Raw genomic sequence first — 20,206 nt, forward strand, 5'->3', positions numbered from 1 at the left:
GTTGGTTTCAAATGATACAACAATTCAAAGCTTTTGGGACAATGATTGCTGAGCATAGCCTTCCCCTTGTAGTGATCCTTGCAGAGCACAGTAACTGCTGTTCAGCAAGGATTCAAGTTGTTTGGGGTGGAGGGAAGAGAGGTATGGACGGATGTACTAGCCTTGAACCTAGTATCCCAAAATAACAGATGGCTGGAGATGTAGGCTCCACGGCCATCCCTCCAAACCCCACCTTTTGAATGAGTAGGTAATGGCTTTGTGGTAATTATCACTAGATTATTAATCTGGAAACTCAGGTAATGTTCTGGGGACTTGGGTTCAAATCCTGTCATAATTTGAATATAGTAGAGAATCTGGAATTAGGGGTCTACTGATGAGCATGAAGGTATTGTTGATTTGTCAGGCAAAACCGATCTGGTTCACTGCTGTCCTTTCGGGAAGAAAGTCTGTCATCCTTACCTGGTCTGGCCTACATGTGACTCCAGACCCACAACAGCCTCTGTGCAATCAGGGATGGGCAATAAATGATGGCTGTGCCAGACGCCAAAATCCTATGAGTGAATTTTTTAAAAAGTGCATTATGGTAGGAGGCTTCAGCCCTGAATTCCCCTAAACCAACCTGAGGATTCTATGTACAAATTATTTCTGTACTATACTTCCATTTGTACCTTGATGAAGCACTTGGATAAAGGTGCTGTGTGGTAGCACGTGACAATGTAACTAGAACAAAAAACAGTGCAGCACAGGAACAGGCCCTTTGGCTCACTGCGAGCGAGAAAAAATAATGGTGCCAGCCATTCAGAGACACAGGTTCAAATCCTACTTTGGCAGCCAGGGAATTGATGTTAATCATTGATTTTGATATGACTACAGCTCAGAAACACTTCCTTGACTGTAAAGTGCTTTGAGGTAGCGAAAGGTGCAATCTTGTTTGTGTACAAGGTGCTATCAGGTACAGCCACCTGGAGTGTCAGGGAACATGTCGAAAATCTGCAGTTACTGAAGAAATTAATAATGTAATGGACAAGATGAAATTAACAATATGGGGAAGATCTTCATAAAACAAGCATGGAAAACATACGAATCGATAACTAAAAGTTATTGATTTAAAATAATCGGCAAAGCCTGGAGGGAAAATGAGCAGATTAATCATTTCCCAGATTTTAAATCTGGAATGTACTGCTGTTACCTGCTAAAGGTGGAGGAAGCAGATTCTATCGGAGCTTCTTCACAAGGCAAATGAGTAGGTACTTAAAGAGGATGGTTATAGCGGATGAAATTGGGGGTAAGGACTAACTTTGACAGCTCTCTGTAAGAACTTGCACAAGCAAAATGGGTCAGACGTCTGCTGTGGTTTGCACTTGCTGTCAGCAGTATCTTCTCACTACATGTTTCTCAAAGCCCCGTGTGATCTAGCATGGATGAGGATAACACTTTCTGATCTAAATAGAAGAGTCGCTTGGAGTAAATAAGAAAGTTAATTGTATCTCTGTTACTATTTACATGTAACAAGGTCACAATATATTGCATGGCAGAGACTGTTGGTCTTTGTTCTGACTCTTTCAAGATCCTTCATTACTGTCTTCACTAGTCCTCATCAAATCACCTTCGTGGTGGTGCTTATGGCATTCAAGCAGCATCTACTCTTTCAGACCCATATTACAACAACGCACTGCAAGATTCCATGACTTTTTGCTTGTAAGCAGATTATGTTGACTGGAGGACACTGCAGCTGATCTCACTTAATATTTATTAAGTCCCGTAATTCTATATGTTTGCTGGATTATACATCTGATCTTTAAATGTTATCTAGAATTACTGTGTGGTGAAACTCAAATGTAACATGATACTAGCTACAACGCTACATCTCTCAACGACTAGTGTATATCTGTCCTTTCTTGTTTAGGCTGTGTTTATTGTCACTCTAACTGCAGGGCCAGACTCTCCACCCGTGCATTTGCAGTGTTTGACCCGTCACTGCCAGCAATACTGCACAGAGGTGTCTGCATCACAAAGAAGTAATAAAATTAGAGTTTCGCAAATATTTTAAATTATCTCAAATTTTGGGATTGTGACCAGCTCACTGACTCATTCTACACACTTGTTCTTGCTGCTGCTGACTCCTCAGTACCTTCCTCCCTCTCATTGCTGTGGCAAGCAGGGAGTGGGAGGAGAGAGATTAGAATGTAGAATGGTAGAGCTGGGCACCACGTACATTGAGGAGAACTGCAGAGGCCATAAAGAGTTTCTTAGGCCTCACTGGCGCCCGATGGCCATGTACTGGCAAAATCAGCACCAGCTCCTGACTTGAAGCGCACAATAATGGCATCAGCAGCGTTGTCCTCTTTTGCCAGTGTGGTGGCAGAAGATGTTCCATTTAGTTTAAACCAAACTGAAGGATGTCCTGACCACACTGTAATTATGATGTGACCCAGCAAACATGAGCATTTCTTCATCTGTCAGCTTCAAGAAAAGAACAAAAACTTGCATTTGATTGGCACCTTCGATGGAATAAACCTCCCAAACTCCTTCATAGGAGACTCGCCACCAAATTTGACACCAAGCTGCATAAGGACTTATTAGCATAGCCAAAGCTTTTATCAAGGGAGAGAGGGGTTTCGGGAGGAAAATCCAGTGTGAGGGCCCAGGCAGCTAAAAGTGAGAGTCCCTAAGACAAGGGGTCTGAATTGGAGGAGTGCACACATTGCGGTAAGTTGCAGGAGGTCAGGAAAATGGGGAGGGGTGATACCCTGTACAGATGTGTAAACAAGACTGAAAATGTTCAAGCCATGGTGTGATAGTCTGGGAGCCACTGTGAGTCAGCAAGCATAGTGATGGCAGGTAGATGGGATTTGGTGCATGTTAGAACACCGGCAGGAGAATTTTCATGATCTCAGGTTTGAAGGTGGAAGATACGAAGCTGGCCGGGAATGTGTTGCAGTCGTCAGTCCTGGAGGTAGCAAAAAGCATACTTAGTATGTCCTACCTTGTCACCAAGATATGCCTTTGTGATTTATAATCAGTGTATTTCTTTTTTTCTGAAATGATCCTGAAGATTCCACGAGAAAAAGAAATGAATAATGCAATTTGATGAAAATACAAACATGTTAACTTAAAATTGGTCATTAACGTATCAAGTGCTTGACTTAATCTACAGAAAGAAGCCTGTTATCTTTACTCATGCTGGGCTTGTGTAATTTCAGACCGACTTGAATTGAATTAAAGACAAAAGTGTTTTTAATGTTGTTAATTTAAGGCTAATTGAAGATTCAACTCGCCCTACTGTTTCTGGCTGGACATTCCATTTGAATGTGTAAAAAGTGGAATACATATGGCTCTGGTTTCATCAGCCTGAGCCTTACTGCTTCAGTAACATGTCTACTATAATGCAGATACCTTACAATCCATCCAAGGCTGCACAAGTTTAAAAACTTAGACAAAAGAAACTACTTAAACAATCATAACTAGTACAAGAGGTAACACCAGTCCTGATTAATGGTCCTGATTCTCACTTGATGTAAATCAGCATGTGCCTTGTAAGATTTTTCCAGAGGCCTGTGTCTTCATGACATGCTGATTGACAATAAGGTACTTCTATACCTTCTCCTTTGCACATTTTGATAGTCATCTTATGTTATGCTGTCTGATGTCTTCCTACCTGTCCGTTAAGAATCATTTCTCAATCTATTCTTGTACTTTCTGCCTTGTACGTTTGTGCAATTCTGTCTGATGTCCTCTTAACCTTTGCTGAGTTTGCTGGCAGGAGTTTGGTAACTAGAAAATGCAATTTTTACCTGTTTGCTAAAAGGAACCTGAGGGAGAAATGCAAAGGTTACTTTGCACAATGATATTTGGTGATCTGGGATGTACTTCCTGGTAGGTTAATGGAAGCAGATTTTACTTTGAAAAGTAATTTTAAAAAGAAAATCAAGTTAGTACTTGGAAAGGAACACATTTTTGGGACCATGGGGCAGGAGCAGGAGAATGAAACAATTGATTAGACTTTTGAAAGAACCAGCAGCCCACACTGATTGGCTGAATTACCTCCTGGAATGTGCTATGCTGAGTCCTGGGTGCGGTAGTCTCTTTCAGGATGGCTGGTACAAGAGGCCTGGTCATCTCGATGAATTTTCTTCTCTGCTCTTTTCATGGTTTTGATGTGACGATCTAAATCGGTTGGAGGATAAGAGGAAACTCTGCGTGCAGGCACACAAATCACCAGAAATGACGAAAGGCTAATAATAGGACTACTTTGAAAAACAAAGCTCTGATTTCATTTCTCGGGGGAATAAAGTTGAAAAGCAAAGTCAAACTTTTATAGTCCTTCCTTGGATGAAATTCGGAGCACCTTGCTCGTTTTTGACTGCATATAATAAAAAGAATGGAGAAGCATTGGAGAAGGTGCAATATAGGTTTACTGGAATTATGGCAGATTAAGGAAACCATCACTTGATCTTTCCTGGAGAGAAATAAGAGTCTGGCCTGCAGCAGCCCTTAAGATTAAGGTTATGAAAGTGTTCAATAGGATAGACAATTAGCAATAGGGGCCTTCAATTTAGGAGAAACACTATTATCCAAAGAATGTTGAATTTGGAATCCCTTACCATTGGTTAAAATGAATGACATTGATGCATTTTTAAGGAAAGTTGGACAATTAGATGAGGGAGGAAGGAATAGAAGGAAATGCTGATGAGATTAAATACGGGAGTGTGGCAGAAGGCTTGTGTGATTCAGTACATGCCAGTTGGACTGAGTGGTTTGTTTCTGTTCTGTAAATCCAATGTTTAACATTCTCTCAAAAGTAAAACCATTTTTTTTAATGCTGATGAATATAATATATATATTTGAAGTGAGAAACTCAACTTGAAAGGAAATGCCCTTGCTTTTCTCAATTTAAGAAGTATTTTTTTTCTCTCTAGATTTTCTCCTTATTGGGCTCCAGGCTTAAGGCTTGGAGAAATTCACTGGCGCCATAGATTCCAACAATTGGAGCGGCAGCGAAAGTCCTGCCGAAAATCTGGACCGGATGACAGATTCTGCCGATAAGCCGATGGACAATGATGCAGAAGGAGTCTGGAGCCCTGACATAGAGCAGAGTTTCCAGGAAGCCCTGGCCATCTACCCACCATGTGGGAGGAGGAAAATCATTCTCTCAGACGAAGGCAAAATGTATGGTGAGTCACCAGAACAGTAGAAAAGGGAGATGCTATAGCAAGCAGATGGCTTCACTGCTACCAGCTGTGCCTCTGTCTTTCATTCTCTCCCACCCCCTCCCTCTCCCTCTCCCCCTCCCCCTCTGTTTTTACATTCCCCCCCCCCCCCCCCCCCCCCCCACCCATCACCTCCCCCCTCCCTACCCATCACCTCCCCCCTCCATCTACCACCCAATCCAACACCAAGTGACTCCCTGCATAGCTCTTGTATGAAGTAATGGAAATCAGGAGAATTTTTTTTCACCCATGATGATCTGCATCCCTTTGCAAGTCCTAATAACGGCAGTTTGCCACTGTGCAGCTGTCATTCTGAGCAAATTGCATTTTTTGAAAAAAAAGAATATTGTGCTCTTGAAAGAAGTCTTGCAGCTGCTGTGGAGGATAATACTAGGCCAGAGAAGAGAGAGATACTTGAGGGGAAAGGTGACTGGGTTAAGTAGCTCAACAACATTGTAAAAAATCTTTAAAGTGCAGACCATATTATCACTTCTAGTTTAGGAATAACACTCGGTTTGTGAAACGTATTCAAAGCTGTGAGTTCCAAGAAAGATAATGTTTTTTTTTCCCCCAATTGGAAAGGCAGCTTACTGATTCAGTGTTGTACTAATCACTTAAAGTTATGACTGAGTCTGGATTTCTGACGAGTCTACTTCTAGGGTTTGATGGAACAAATCGGGAGCAATTCTTTCTAATTGAAAGGGAGTCTGTAGCCAGTCAAGATAGATTTCGGATAATTGGCAAAGGGACCAGAGGGTGGAGTGAGAATTTTTAACTTTTGCATAGTGATTTGCTATTTGAAATGAATTGCCTGCATTAGGATTAACGATAGCTTCCAAAAGGGGATTGGATAAATATGTAATGAGAAATTGAAGACCTATGTGAAAAAGGCGGGGAAGATGGGACTATCTCTGTCAAGGAGCTTGCAGAAATACAGTGGTCCGAATGACCCTTCTCAGTTCTGAGTTGTTCTATCTAGACACAGCAAAGTGCTTCATGTCGATCATGTTTATTGCCCAGTTTCTGTTGCTATGGTGATGGAATGGATGGAGGGCAGTCATGTCTGTACATAGCAAGATGCCATGAACAACAACAAAATGAATGACTGCTTGATATTTTTAGAGCAAGTGTCAGGCTGGAAGATTTTCTACTCATCATAGTGTTGCCAAGAAATCTCCAGTCGCAGATACGGGATGCTGAGACCCGGATTGAACATTTTATGACTGATCCCTCCGTCAGCGCTACCCTGAATTGGCATTTTATGTTATCTGCTCAAGCCCTGGGAGTACTGTCACTCCACCTACATTCAAGTAAGGTTTGAAGTTCAAAAAAGTTTGAAACCTGAAAGAAAAACAAAGTAGTGGAGAAACTCCGATTTGGCAGTGTCTGTGGGGAGAGAGAGACAGAAATACAGAGTTAACATTTTGCATCCAATGAGTTTGTTTTGGGGGAATCTATTGGCTTGGCTAGTGCTAGCTAACTGTTAAATCCAAATTATTTCCTGATGATAATCATTGAATTGGTATTCTTTCTCCACTGTGGCCTAAAGATCTTTGGTTGCAGTTTTGTTTGCTTTGTGTTTTACAATACTTCCTTCAAACTCACTCCATTTCCCCCCAATACTGTGACTGTTGAATGTATTAACATTTGATTCAGGGGAAAGTTATTTAAAAAGTCGTTCTGAGAAATCTGTTACATCTTAGTGCAAAATGAACATAAGATGACACCTGGCTTCAGTGACATGGTCTTAGAAACTGTGTTGCTTCTCGTCTACTTCACCTATGACCCCTGTGCTTTTTAACTTGCGTGTGTATCTGGTCCAGCAGTACTTCAGTTCTTTGTGGGCAGATCCTTTCAAGGTCTCAGCACTCCTTGACTCTGTAATCTCCTTCTTGTCCCACAAATAGATCTCTGTTCTTTCCTCCATTAATTCTGATCTCTTGAGGACCCCAATTTCATAGCTTGCTGCAATTTGGTCAGGGACCAAATCAAATAAATAGAACAATAGAAATAAATCAAACCAACTTATTCACAAGTAGAACTGCACCACAAAATTTTGCATATAACTGAACCTAATTTTATTGTCTATATAGGCATTAATAGAATAAGATATCGGAGTGGAATTAGGCCATTCAGCCCATCAGGTTTACTCCACCATTTGATCGTGGCTGATATGTTTCTCTTCTGCCTTCTCCTCGAAACTTGTGATCACTTGGTTAGTTAAGAGCCTATCTATTTGTGTCTTAATTACACCCAGTGACCTGGCCTCCATCGCCTTCTGTGGCAACAGATTTACAACTCTCTGGCTGGAGAAATTCCTCCTCCGTTCTAAAGGGTTATGGCTTCACTTTGGGGCTGTGCCCTCAGCATCTAGTCCCTCTAACCAGTGGAAACATCTTCTCCATGGCCACTCTACCCAGTCCTCTCTGTATTCTGTAAGTTTCAATTAGATCCCTCTCGTCCTTCTTAATTCCATTGAGTGCAGGTCCAGAGTCCTCAACCACTCCTCATATGACAAGCCCTTCATCCCCAGAATCATTTTTGTAAGCCTTCTTTTTAATCCCATCCAAAGCCAGTACATCCTTCCTTAGATATAGGGCCCAAAACTACTTACAATATTCCAAATTGGGCTGACCAGAGCATTCTACACCCTTCACAGTACATCCCTGCTCTTTGTATGCTAGCCCTCTCAAAATGAATATTAACATCACATTTGCCTTCCTAATTGCCAGCTGAATCTGCATGTTAGCCTTTAGAGAATTCTGAGCTAAAATTCTCAAGTTTCTTTGCGCTTCAGATTTGCAAAGCCTTTCTCCATTTAGAAAATAGCCTGTGTCTGTATTCTTCCTACCAAAGAGCATAACCCCTCACTCTCCCACTTTCAATGTTATCTGTGACTCCTACCTTGTCTAAGTACTTCTGCATCCTTCCCGCCTCCTCAACACTATCTGTCCCTCCATCTATCTATGTGTCATTTGAAAACTTGAAAAATGTGTTGCTGGAAAAGCGCAGCAGGTCAGGCGACATCAAAGGAGCAGGAGAATCGACGTTTCGGGCATAAGGATTCCTGAAGAAGGGCCTATGCCAGAAACGTCAATTCTCCTGCTCCTTTGATGCTGCCTGACCTGCTGCGCTTTTCCAGCAACACATTTTTCAGCTCTGACCTCCAGCATCTGCAGTCCTCTTTTTTCCTCATCTGAAAACTTAGCAACAATGCTGTCAGTTCCTTTGTCCAGATAACATGATGTATAACATGAATAGCTGTTGTCCCAACACTGAACCCTGTGGATCTCCACTAGTCACCACTGTCATACTGAGAAAGATCTCTTTATCCTTACTCTGTCTTCTACCAGTCAGCCTTTCCTATCCATGTCATTACCTTGGCCTAACACCATGGGCTGTTGTCTTAGTTAGCAGCCTCCTGTGTGGTACATTGTCAAAGGTCTTCTGGAAATCCACTGACTCTCGTTTGTCTATCTTGCTCATTTCCTCCTTGAAGAATTTGAATAGATTTGTCAGGCATATCCTCCCCTTGATGAAGCTATGCTGACTCAACTCTAGTTATCATGCATTTCCAAGTATCCTGCTGTCTCATCCTTAATAGTGGACTTTGAAATCTTAGCAATGACTGAGGTCAGGCTCTCCGCCTGTCTTCTGCCTCCCTCTCTTCTCAAATGAGAGTGTTCCAAGAGCCATTTTCCAGTCCTCTGAGACCCTTCCTGACTCCAGTGATTCCTGTAAGCTCACCACCATCGTATCCACAATCTCCTCAGCTATCTCCTTCAGAGCTCTGGTGTGTAGTTCATCCAGACCATAAACACTAATGCAAAGTTAGAATTCAGTTCCTCTCCCATTTCTTTGATCCGTATTATTACATCTCCAGCCTCATTTTCCAGTGGTCCAATGTCCACTCTTGCCTCTTTACCTTTTGTAAATCTAAAAAAAGACTCTTGCAATTTTCTTTTACATTGCAAGCTAGCTTAGCCTCATACCTCATCCTCTCTCCTCTTTATTGCATTTTTTGTAATCCTCTGCTGATTTTTAAAGGCTTCCCAATCCTCTAGTTTTCCACTCACCTTCACCACATTTCTCTTTTGTTTTTACACTGTCCCTGACTTCCTTTGATTCATCTTCCCCTCAATATGTTTCTTCTTCCTTGAGATGAATTTCTGTTGTTCCTCCTGAATTATCTGTAGGTACTCTGTCGTTGCTGTTCTTCTGTCTTCTTTGCTCGGCTCCCCTTCCAATTACCTCTGGCCAGTTTCTCTCTCATGTCTTTGGAGTTATGTTTATTCAGTTGTAACATCTTTACATCTTAACCCAACCTCTTCCTCTCAAACTATAGGGCGAATGTGGGGTTCCTTCACTCTAGGCTCTGTGGTCAAGTCAGCCTCATTTCACATGACCACATCCAGAATTACCTGTTCCCAAGTGAGGTGTACCACAAGCTGCTCGAAAAAACATGTTGCAGACGTTCCACAAATTCCTTCTCCTGGGATTGGCTGCCAGTCTGATTTTCTCAGTCCACCTGCATGTGGAAGTCCCCCATTATCATTGTAGTAGTGCCTTTCCTATCTCCTGATTTATTTTCTTTCCCACATCCTTACACTATTAGAAAGCCTATACACAACACCCATCAGGGTGGTCTTTCCTTTGCGATACCTCAACTCTAACCATACAGATTCTCTGCCTTCCAGTTCTATATCACTTCTTGTTATCTACTTGATTTCATTTCTTACTGACAAAGCAAGCGCCCTACCTCTGTCGATCTGCCAGTCCTTTCAAAAGGACGCAAATTCTTGGATATCTCATTCCCAGCTCCGAATCCTTTGCAGCCACACCTCTGTGATGTCCACAACCTCATGCCTGTGAGTTTAAATCTGCACTACAAGCTCATTTATCTTGTTTCGTACACTACGTGCTTTAAAGTACAACACTCTCAGGCCTGCATTGGTCACCCCCACCCATCTCTAAGTTGTCCCCTTATTTGCTGTGCCTGAAGTTCGACTCCTGAACCTCCCCATATTCTGTTTTATTATTTATTCTGGAAACTTGAATGACCTCTGCTGAGTACCCCCTCCTCCTCCTCTTCAACCTTTTTCATAATTTTCCATACAATTGAACCCATCTCCCTACTATTTAGTTTAAAGCCTATCCACCACTACCGTTGTGTAATTTGCCAGAACTGTGGTCCCAGCATGTCTCAGGTGGAACCCACAACAATGGCCTCCTTTGCTAATACTTTGTGCCAGTGGTCCGTGAATTTAATCCTGTTGCTTCCATCAATCTTTGAGCCACGCGTTTACCTATGTAATCTTGTTTACCCTGTGTGACTTAGCTCGTGGCTCAGCTGGTTATCCCAAGATTATTACCTTTTTGGTTCTCTTTTCAATTTACTCCTGAGCTGAACATATTCCCGAAGAACCTCTTTACGTCTGTATTGTTGGTATCCATGTGGACCAGCACAACCGGATCACACTTTTCCTATTCCAGATTCCTCTGTGGCCCGGATGTGATATCCTGAACCCAGGCACCAGACAGACAACACAGCCTTCAATGCCCACAGATATCAGGGTCTATCCCTACTGTGAAAGCAACCAATAATTGATAATCAAATTAGTAGGTATCACCGATCAAAGAATTTGCATTTTCCTGTGATGTCACTTTTGATGCTTGGCCCATGATCCTGGGCTTTAATTTATCCTGTTGGAAAACATCTCCCAAAACAAAAGAACCAGAATGCATTTCTTCCCCCACTGCACCAAAGTCCCCGAAGTAATTACTCAGTCGAGTTGTGTCTCACTCTGGATCTCATCTTTCCTTTCTGGCTGTGCGAAGCTTCCTGGTTGTGCACTTTCAGCAGGGCCTCTCTTCCATAGAGCTGCAGTGAGCCTGAGCTGACTCTCACTAGTTAAGCTTCAATAGTAATCAACAAGCATTGAGGCTTTATCAGGGTGAAAGGCTGATAACTGTCCCTCAGTCAGCCAAGTCCGCTATGTTACTAACCTTTAACTAGACTACTGCCAGTTCTACTCTCACGCAGCCTCCAAAGTCCCCAAACTATACCCTTTCTCAGGCTGTATCTCACTCCAATCTGATCTCTCCCCTCTGACTGTGCGAAGATTGCTGATTAAAGTTCTATGAATTCAATAATATTTGGGTTTGGCTATGAAAAAGAAGGAAGCATATATCAGGTATTGCTGATTCTTCAGGAAGGGCTCATGCCCAAAACGTCGATTCTCCTGCTCCTTGGATGCTGCCTGACCTGCTGTGCTTTTCCAGCAACACATTTTCAGCTCTGATCTCCAGCATCTGCAGTCCTCACTTTCTCCCCTAACAAGGTTAGATCTCATGGAATACATGTAGAGCTAGCCAGCTGAATACAGAGCTGGCTTGAAGGTAGAAGACAGAGGGTGGTGGTGGAGGGTTGTTGTTCAGACTGGAGGCCTGTGACCAGTGGAGTGCCACAAGGATCGGTGCTGGGTCCACTGCTTTTCATCATTTGTGTAAATGATTTGGATGTGAGCATAAGAGGTATAGTTAGTAAGTTTGCAGATGACACCAAATTGATGTAGTGGATACCGAAGATTACAACAGGATCTTGATCAGATGGGCTGAGGAGTGGCAGATGGTGTTTAATTTAGATAAATGCGAGGTGCTGCATTTTGGGAAAGCAAATCTTAGCAGGACTTCTACACTTAATCGTAATATCCTAGGGAGTATTGTTGAACAAAGTCTTTGGAGTGCAGTTCATATCTGCTTGAAAGTAGTCACAGCTAGATAGGATAGAGAAGAACGCGTTTGGTATGCTTTCCTTTGCTGGAAGAACAGCATTTCATTCCTGCTTGGGGACCTCGCAGCCTTTAGAACACAATATTGAATAAGTAATTTTAAAACACAAACATTTCATTCCATGTCCTTTCCTCACCCCCTCACACCAGGCCCTGTCATGACATGGGCTATTTTCAGCTCAGCCAACCCATTTTCATCTACTCATTGTCCCCATTATCAGACTTCCTTCTTTTCTGACCTTGATCGTCTGTCTCTTTGAGAATATTAGAATCCCTACAGCGTAAATGGAGGCCATTCAGCCCATTGAGTCAACACTGACTCTAGAAGAGCATCCCACCTCGACCAAACCACATTATCCCCAGATTTATCATGGCTAACCTACCTCACCTGCACATCACTGAAAACATGGGACAATTTACCATGGCCAGTCCTCCTAATCCGCACATCTTTGGACTAAGGGCGGAAACTGGAGCACCTGCTGAGAACCTGTGCAGACACTGGGCCAATGTCCAAACTCCACATAGACAGTTGACCGAGGCCAGACTTGAACACAGTCCCTGGGGCTGCTCACCAATGTGCCACCATGCCATCTAGATTGTCTGGCCAACAGCCTTTCGTGATCAGTTCTGGAGAAAGATTACTGGACTTGAAAAATAAATCCTGCTTTCTCTCCAAGGATGCTGTCAGACCTGCTTTTGTCCAGCAATTTTTTTTTCAAAACTTTTAAAATAATATGTTCCAGGCTTTGCTGTTAATATCCCACTTTCTAAAGTTGAGTGTCTCATCACTAAAATAAAAATAAAAACTGAAGCATATGAACAATGCATTAGGTAAGTATCAAATCATATTGTAGCTTCCACTGAAGAGTAACTTCAGGTTGGCACAACACCACATTAATCGGATGATAAGAAGTTTGAATAATATTTGAAAGGTTAAGTTCTCCATCACCATAGCCAGCTATGCTGAGAGAGGTTAAGTTGCATCCCACAGACTGCAGGGAGCCCTGTGGGAGTGGCAGAGATGTCCAGATGACTCCACTACAGAATCCATATTGTGGATTATTTTATGTTGCCTTCCTTGGCTGTGGATTTTTATGACAATAATTACAGTTCAAGAGTACTTTAGTAGCTGTGAAGCAATTTGGGATGTTTCGATGTGAAAGTTGCTATGTAGAAGTGCTAAAGCGTTTTTGTTTACTTTAAGGGCAAAGGGATTAACCAGTTCTGATGTTTTACCAATCAGTCTCACTGATACTAATCTTTCTCTGCCAGGCACAATATTTTGGCTTTCACAAGCCTCTGTGCTGTTATTTTAGGCAGGATATAGTTATCTTCATCAAGTTAACTATAGTATTCTGTCACTGAACAGTAAAAGTGTTTACTGAGTGTTGTCTACCCATTGGCTGTATGCACTGATAGTTCTCAGTAGCATTTCCCCATTTTGAAGGAACAGGAGGTGGTTAACCTCATTGAACTCTCTGAACCTTGGGTATTTCCTCTCTGAAAAGATGACCCATCTCTACAGATGCTGTCACACCTGAGTATTTCCAGCAAGTTCTGTTTTTATTACTTACTAATGCTCATATGCAAACAATCCGACATGACAACTGTGATTTGGATCTTTATGATCTTGGGATTTTGTGATTCAATCTTCTGAATCCCAGTTAAGGTAGGAGATTGCAACTGCGACTGTTCTTGCATGTCTATTTATACCTTGCTGCCATCCTCATATTGTACACAATTGTTTTAAAAAATATATTGTTAGGCAAAAGTGATCAGCTCTGCACAATATCAAGCTGCTATAATCTGACAAGTGTTTAAACCTATAGCCAATAACAGCCCTTTTCTTTGCTCTGAAGTCTGTTCTGTGCATAACTCAGTCTCGGCTTCTGCTCTGTTTCACCAGCAGGTATCTGCTGTGTTCTTGTTCCTTTTCCACCCCCTCATTAGTCAGTGATAGCTTTATATTATTAGCCCAGTCACTCTTTGCCTTGTCTCCACAATTCATGCTGTAACCACTCTCATTCTGCCTCCATTTCTCCACGATTCTCTCCTTGTGTCCCTTTTTCTTCTTTTCTTCCTTTTCCTCATGCATTTTCTCTTTCTCTTTGTCTTCAACCTCCCTTTTTTATATAAAAGCTGTGGTTCCTCTTATCCTGTCCATCTCAGCTTTTCTGCCCGTGCTTCCTGTTTGTCTCACCTCCACCTTGAATCATAAGATACAGCACAGGCAGTTGATCAAACTTCAACGTGTGGAGTGAGAATCCTGGGATTGCATTTGAAACACTTTGAGGATTGCTTGCTTTGGCTCTGAATTCAGTGCCGGTTACACCACTAATGTGAATGTTGTTTGTGTCAGGGTGCTTTTTGACACTTGCCAGTTGTACCAGACCACATTACAAACTTGGTTCAAATATGGACAAAAGAGCTGAATTCCAGAGGTGAGATGAATGACAGCATTTGACATCAAAACCACATTCGACCAAGTGAGGCATCAAGGACCTAGAGAAAAACTAGAATCAACAGGTATAGGGGGGCAAACAGTCTGGTTGGAGTCATACCTGGAATGTAGGAAGATGGTTGCGGTTATTAGAAGTCAATCATCTCAGTTCCAGAATATCTCTACAGGTGTTCCTCAGGGTAGTATCCTTGGCCTAAATATCTTTGGCTACTTTATCAGTGCACAATGTTCAGAACTATTCGTGACTCCTCAGGTACTGAAGCAGTCCATGTTCAGTGCAATAAGATCTGGACAACATCCAGATTTGGGCTGACCAGGAGTAAGCAACATTGACACCACATGAATGCCAGGCGATGACTGTCTTCAATAAGAGTCAGTTTAACTACTGTCCCTTGACATTCAATGATGTTACCATCATTGAATCTCCCACAACCTGGGATGTTAGCATTGGCCAGCAACTCAACTGAACTTGCCATGTAAGTACCGTGGCTACAAGAGGACGTCAGAGCCTGTCAACCGTCAAAAGACACAAGTCATGGGTGTGATGGAATATTTGCCACTTGCCTTGATGGATACAGCTTTAACAACACTCAAGAAGCTCAACACTATACAGGACAACACAGCCCACTTGATTGGCACGACATCTACAAGCATCCAGTCCCTTCACCATCAGCACTCAGCAGTGTGTCCTACCGGGTTTTGAGAAGATTTGTAGCTCAGGTTGAGGTTCTGGATGTAGGTTTGCTCACTGAACTGAAGGTTAATTTTCAGACATTTCATCACCATACTAGGTAACATCATTATATAGGGTGGCACGGTGGCTCAGTGGTTAGCACTGCTGCCTCATAGCATCAGGGTCCCAGGTTGAATTCCAGCCTCGGGCGACTGTCTGTGTGGAGTTTGCACATTCTCCCTGTGTCTGCGTGGGTTTCCTCGGGTGCTCCGGTTTCCTCCCACAGTTCAAAGATGTGCAGGTCAGGTGAATTGGCTGTGCTAAATTGCCTGTACTGTTAGGTGCATTCGTCAGAGTTGGGGGTGGGTTGCTCTTCGGAGGATCAGTGTGGACTTGTTGGGCCAAAAGGCCTGTTTTCACACTGTAGGGAATCTAATCAGTGAGCCTCCAGACGAAGCACAGATGACGAATCCTGCTTTCTATTTATATGTTTAGGTTTCTTTGGATTGGTGATGTCATTTCCTGTGGCGATGTCATTTCCTGTTATTTTTCTCAGTGGGTTGGGAATCAGGTCCAAGTTGATGTGTTTGTTGATAGAGTTCTGGTTGGAATGCTGTGCTTTTAGGAATTCTATGCATATCTTAAACAGAGACATGCATAGAATTCATAGAAGCGTGGCATTCCACCAGAACTCTATCAACTAGTGCATTGACTTGGATCCGAATTACCACCTCCTGAGAAAAAGAACAGGTGATGACATCACCACAGGAAATGACATCACCAACCCCAAGAAATCCAAACATATAAATAAAAAGCAGGAATCATCAGCAGTCCTTCATCCAGAGGCTCACTGAAGTTGTTACCTAGTATGGTGATGAAACATCTGAAAATGAACCTTGCATCTCAGCGAGCAAACCTACATCCAGACGTGTGTCCTACCTTCAAGGTGCACTGCAGAAATGCACCAAAGATCCTTAGACAGCCCCTTCTGAATCCACAACCACTTCTATCTGGAAGGACAAGGACAGTAGGTTCATGGGGACATATCACCTCCAGGTTCCCTCCAAGCCACTCACCATCCTTACTTGAAAATATATCACCATAGCTCCAGTATCAAAATTTTGGAATTCCCTCTCTAAGGGCATTGTAAGTCTACCTGCTGCAGTTCAAGCAGGCAGCTCATCACGATATTCTCAAGGGCAATAAATGCTAGCCAGCCAGCCATGTCCATTTCCCATGAATGAATTTTTTAAAAAGTGCTATTGTTGAAATATTACTAGGGTTAGCTGGGAATGTAGAATTTGGAACACAGACAGACCAGTCAAGATCTTATTGAATGGTGATAAAGGACTGGATTGTCTATTTCAGCTCCCAATTCATACATTCCAATTTGTTCCTAATCTGAGGTCAAGGCTCTGCAGCCAGCTGTATAATTTTAAGTCTTAGATGTAGCATGTTCCCATTGCATGACTTTTTTCAAAGTCTCACATCCAGTAGCTTTGCTCAAAAGCGTTGCAATTCTGCAAAGGAAAATCAAAAAAAAAATCACAAGTAGCTGAAATAATCACTTTCCGGTAAAATTACCCAACAAACATTGGATTGCCTACCGAGAATTACATGGAATCTTCAGCCTGAAGTATACAATTTGACCCAATGTGTTAATGTTGGTCATGGTCACCTAGTCATAACAGGATAGCAGGAATCCATTTGTTCCAATGTTTATTCCACACAAACCACCACTTGGCCCTTTTCTTGCCTCTCCATGAGGAAGTTATATTATTCTTTTCTCCCACATACTGTAAATGCTATTCCCAATTTATGCTGTACAACTCAACTATCCCCTGCAGTTCCACATTCTCATTTCTCTTGAATTATCTTTTTGGCTTATTAGTCATGGGCCCTAGTTCCAGTCTCTTCCACAAGCAGAAACATGTCTGAATCTACCCTGTTGTCTACCCATGACTTATTTAGATTGAATCAAAGTGTTAAGAAGTCTGGTAAGAGAAGCTCAATGACCTATTCCCACAATTTCATTTTGTAGCTATCAATCATGAAACAGTAAGTTTGTGCTTATTTTGTAATTTTGCTGTTTTGTAACAGTACCAATAGTCATTTTCTTTTTGGTTACATTTTCTCCATCACTCCGTTCAATGACTGAGGGAGAGTATTTCTAGTGGAAAAATTGCTAGCCTTCAAATGAGAGAAAAGTCACTGAGGGATGATAGCAGGAAACTGTTCTTCACATCAAGGGTACTGAAACTCTGGAACACTGTCCTGGGGGAAAAATAATAGTGCTGTTGAGGAGACGGGTGTGTAATTTCAGATCTTTAAACTGAAATTGATAGATTGTTGTTTTGCAGCGAAGGTTATGCAGATGATCAGACTGATTGATGCTTCAGGCTTGAGGGACTGATTGACCACTTCTGCTTACGTACAAACGTGAAACACTTCTGTGGGGGAAAAAAATTCAGCATCAATCATTAATGCTCAAATGTGCTGTAAAATAGTGCAACTTGCAGAGAGTAGAGTGTAGCTGTTTTACTCGGTGTGGGAGTTTGAGTTACTCTCTTGACTTGGAACTAAGTGTTGATTACACTAAGTATTAATTTGTTGCGCAATCTTTGATAACATCACCTGTTCAGTAGGGTCTAATTCTGAGAATTGATAGTCACTTTTCGGGCTGAAGAGAGTAAAACCAATTTCTCCTAGTGGGTGGAGCTGCTGTAATTTAGATAATTAACTGAAACTAATAGTTAATCTGGTTTAAACCAGCTCCTGAATTAACTGTGGCAGAGTATTAAAAAAAGGCATCAGATACCTGCAGATAGTGGAGTTTGGTAAGTATGGGAATGAGGTGAAGTGGGGAGGGAGGCTTTTTTTTTCTGCTGGACATTTTCCGAACTACTTCCACTTGTTCAGAACCTGGGAGATTATTGAGGGATTAACTGAGAAGCACCAGCAATAAGGAACACTGAGAATAAGAGGAGGAGACTAAAGTTAAGATAAAAAGAGAGTGTTTTAAGATTATGTAAATAGAAAGATAGCAAGTAAGATTATGTAAATTCATGTTTAAATCAGAGCACATTGAGGTCAACTGGCTGGAGTGTGACCTGTTATGTGAGAAGTCAGGACCTGACCAGCTTCTTGGATGACCACTTGTGCCAGAAGTGCTCCCAACTGCAGAATGTTGAACTCTGTTTTGAAGTTTGAGAGATGGCTGGAAACCATGTGGCACATCAGTGAGGATGAGAGTTACATGGATAACATGCATAGAGAGGTGGTCACACTGCAGCTCAAAGGAATGGGTGACCACTGAGTAGCCAAAGAGCATCAGGCAGGTAGTACAGGAGTGCTTACAAGTTGGTTTTCCATTTTGTTTGTAAGCTGATGAGGGTGTTGGTTCCTCAAGGGAGTGCAGACAGAGCCAAGCTTCTGGTACCACAAGTGGCCTCACTAAAGGAGGGGTAGGAGGAAGAAGTATATGAATAACAAGCTTGGAGAACCTGAATGTCTAGGAATAATCAGGATTGGGAATGAAGGAAAAGTGAAGCATTTAACAGAAATGAAAGGAGAAAATCAATGGGAGGTCCTGGTGGAATATGGAAAGTGTAGGGGTGAACTTCAGAAAGCAATTAGGAGAACAAAGAGGAGAAATGAAAAAAAAATTGGCAGGTAAAAGGGAGGAGAACCCAAAGATATTCTATCAGTATATGAGGGGAAGAGGATAACTGGGGAAAAAGCAGAGTTCATTATTGACCTTAATGCAGAGTTGGAGGACATTGGCAGGGTGTTACATCAGTGTTTCACTTCTGTCTTCTGTTAGGAGAAGGTGGATGTAGATACAGAATGTGTTGCAGTGGTACTGTCCCTACCTCTGAACTAAGAGGCCTGTGTTCATGACCTACCTGCTCCAGTGGCATATCATTACATCCCTGAACAGGTTTACTTTTAAAAAGAAAACGTGTAGATGCAGAATTCACATAATAGGGTGGTTATGGTAGGGGATTTTCACTTTTCAAACATAGACTGGGGTTACCATGATGGAGAGGAATTTAAGTGTGTACAAGAAAATTTTCTGATTCAGTAAGTGGATGTACCTACTAGAGAAGGTGCAAAACTTGACCTACTCTCGGGAAATAAGGCAGGGCAGCTGACAGGTGTCCGTGGGGGAGCACTTTGGGGCCAGCGACCATAATTCTATTATTCTTAAAATAGTGAAAGAATAGACCAGATCTAAAAGTTGAAGTTCTAAATTGGAGAAAGCTAACTTGATGGTATTAGGCAAGAACTTTCAAAAGCTGATTGGGGGCAGATGTTCGCAGTTAAAGGGATGGCTGGAAAATGGGAAGCCTTCAGAAATGAGATAACGAGAATCCAGAGAAAGTATATTCCTGTTAGGGTGAAAGGAAAGGCTGGTAGGTATAGGGAGTGCTGGATGACTAGAGAAATTGAGGGTTTGGTTAAGAAAAAGAAGGAAGCATGTGTCAAGTATAGATAGGATAGATCGAGTGAATCCTTTGAAGAATATAAAGGAAGTAGGAGTATACTGGGAAATCAGGAGGGCAAAAAGGGGACATGAGATAGCTTTGGCAAATAGAGTTAAGGAGAATCCAAAGGGTTTTTACAAATTCACTAAGGACAAAAGAGTAACTGGGGAGAGAATAGGGCCCCTCAGAGATCAGCAAGGCAGCCTTTGTGTGGAGCCGCAGAAAATGGGGGAGATACTAAACGAATATTTTGCATCAGTATTTACTGTGGAGAAGGACATGGAAGACATGGGAAATGGATGATGATATCTTGAAAATTATCTGTATTGTATGGGAGGTAGTGCTGGATGTCTTGAAATGCAAAAAAGTGGATAAATCCCCAGGACCTGATCGTGTACCCTAGAACTCTGTGGGAAGCTAGAGAAGTGATGGCTGGGCCCCTTCCTGAAATATTGTTTCATCAATAGTCACACGTGAGGTGCCGGAAGACTGGAGGTTGGCTAATGTGGTGCCACTATTTAAGAAAGGTGGTAAGGAAAAGCCAGGGAACTTAAATCAGTGGGCATGCTGTTGGAGGGAATCCT

At 42.2% G+C, this 20,206-nt stretch overlaps 1 protein-coding gene across 4 annotated transcripts in view; it reads left to right on the forward strand.

Moving 5' to 3' along the window:
* The window catches only part of LOC140493720 (transcriptional enhancer factor TEF-1), a 385,077-nt gene that overhangs the window by 235,968 nt on the left and 128,903 nt on the right, over positions 1-20,206 (forward strand). For all 4 annotated transcript variants that reach the window (XM_072592496.1, XM_072592498.1, XM_072592495.1 and 1 more), the window contains exon 3: positions 4,920-5,174. In XM_072592496.1, coding sequence (XP_072448597.1) covers positions 5,027-5,174 — 148 coding nt within the window. In that variant the 5' untranslated portion in view covers positions 4,920-5,026. The remainder of the gene's footprint in view (positions 1-4,919; positions 5,175-20,206) is intronic.

Source organism: Chiloscyllium punctatum, chromosome 22 (genome assembly GCF_047496795.1).
Source record: "Chiloscyllium punctatum isolate Juve2018m chromosome 22, sChiPun1.3, whole genome shotgun sequence".
NCBI lineage: Eukaryota > Metazoa > Chordata > Chondrichthyes > Orectolobiformes > Hemiscylliidae > Chiloscyllium > Chiloscyllium punctatum.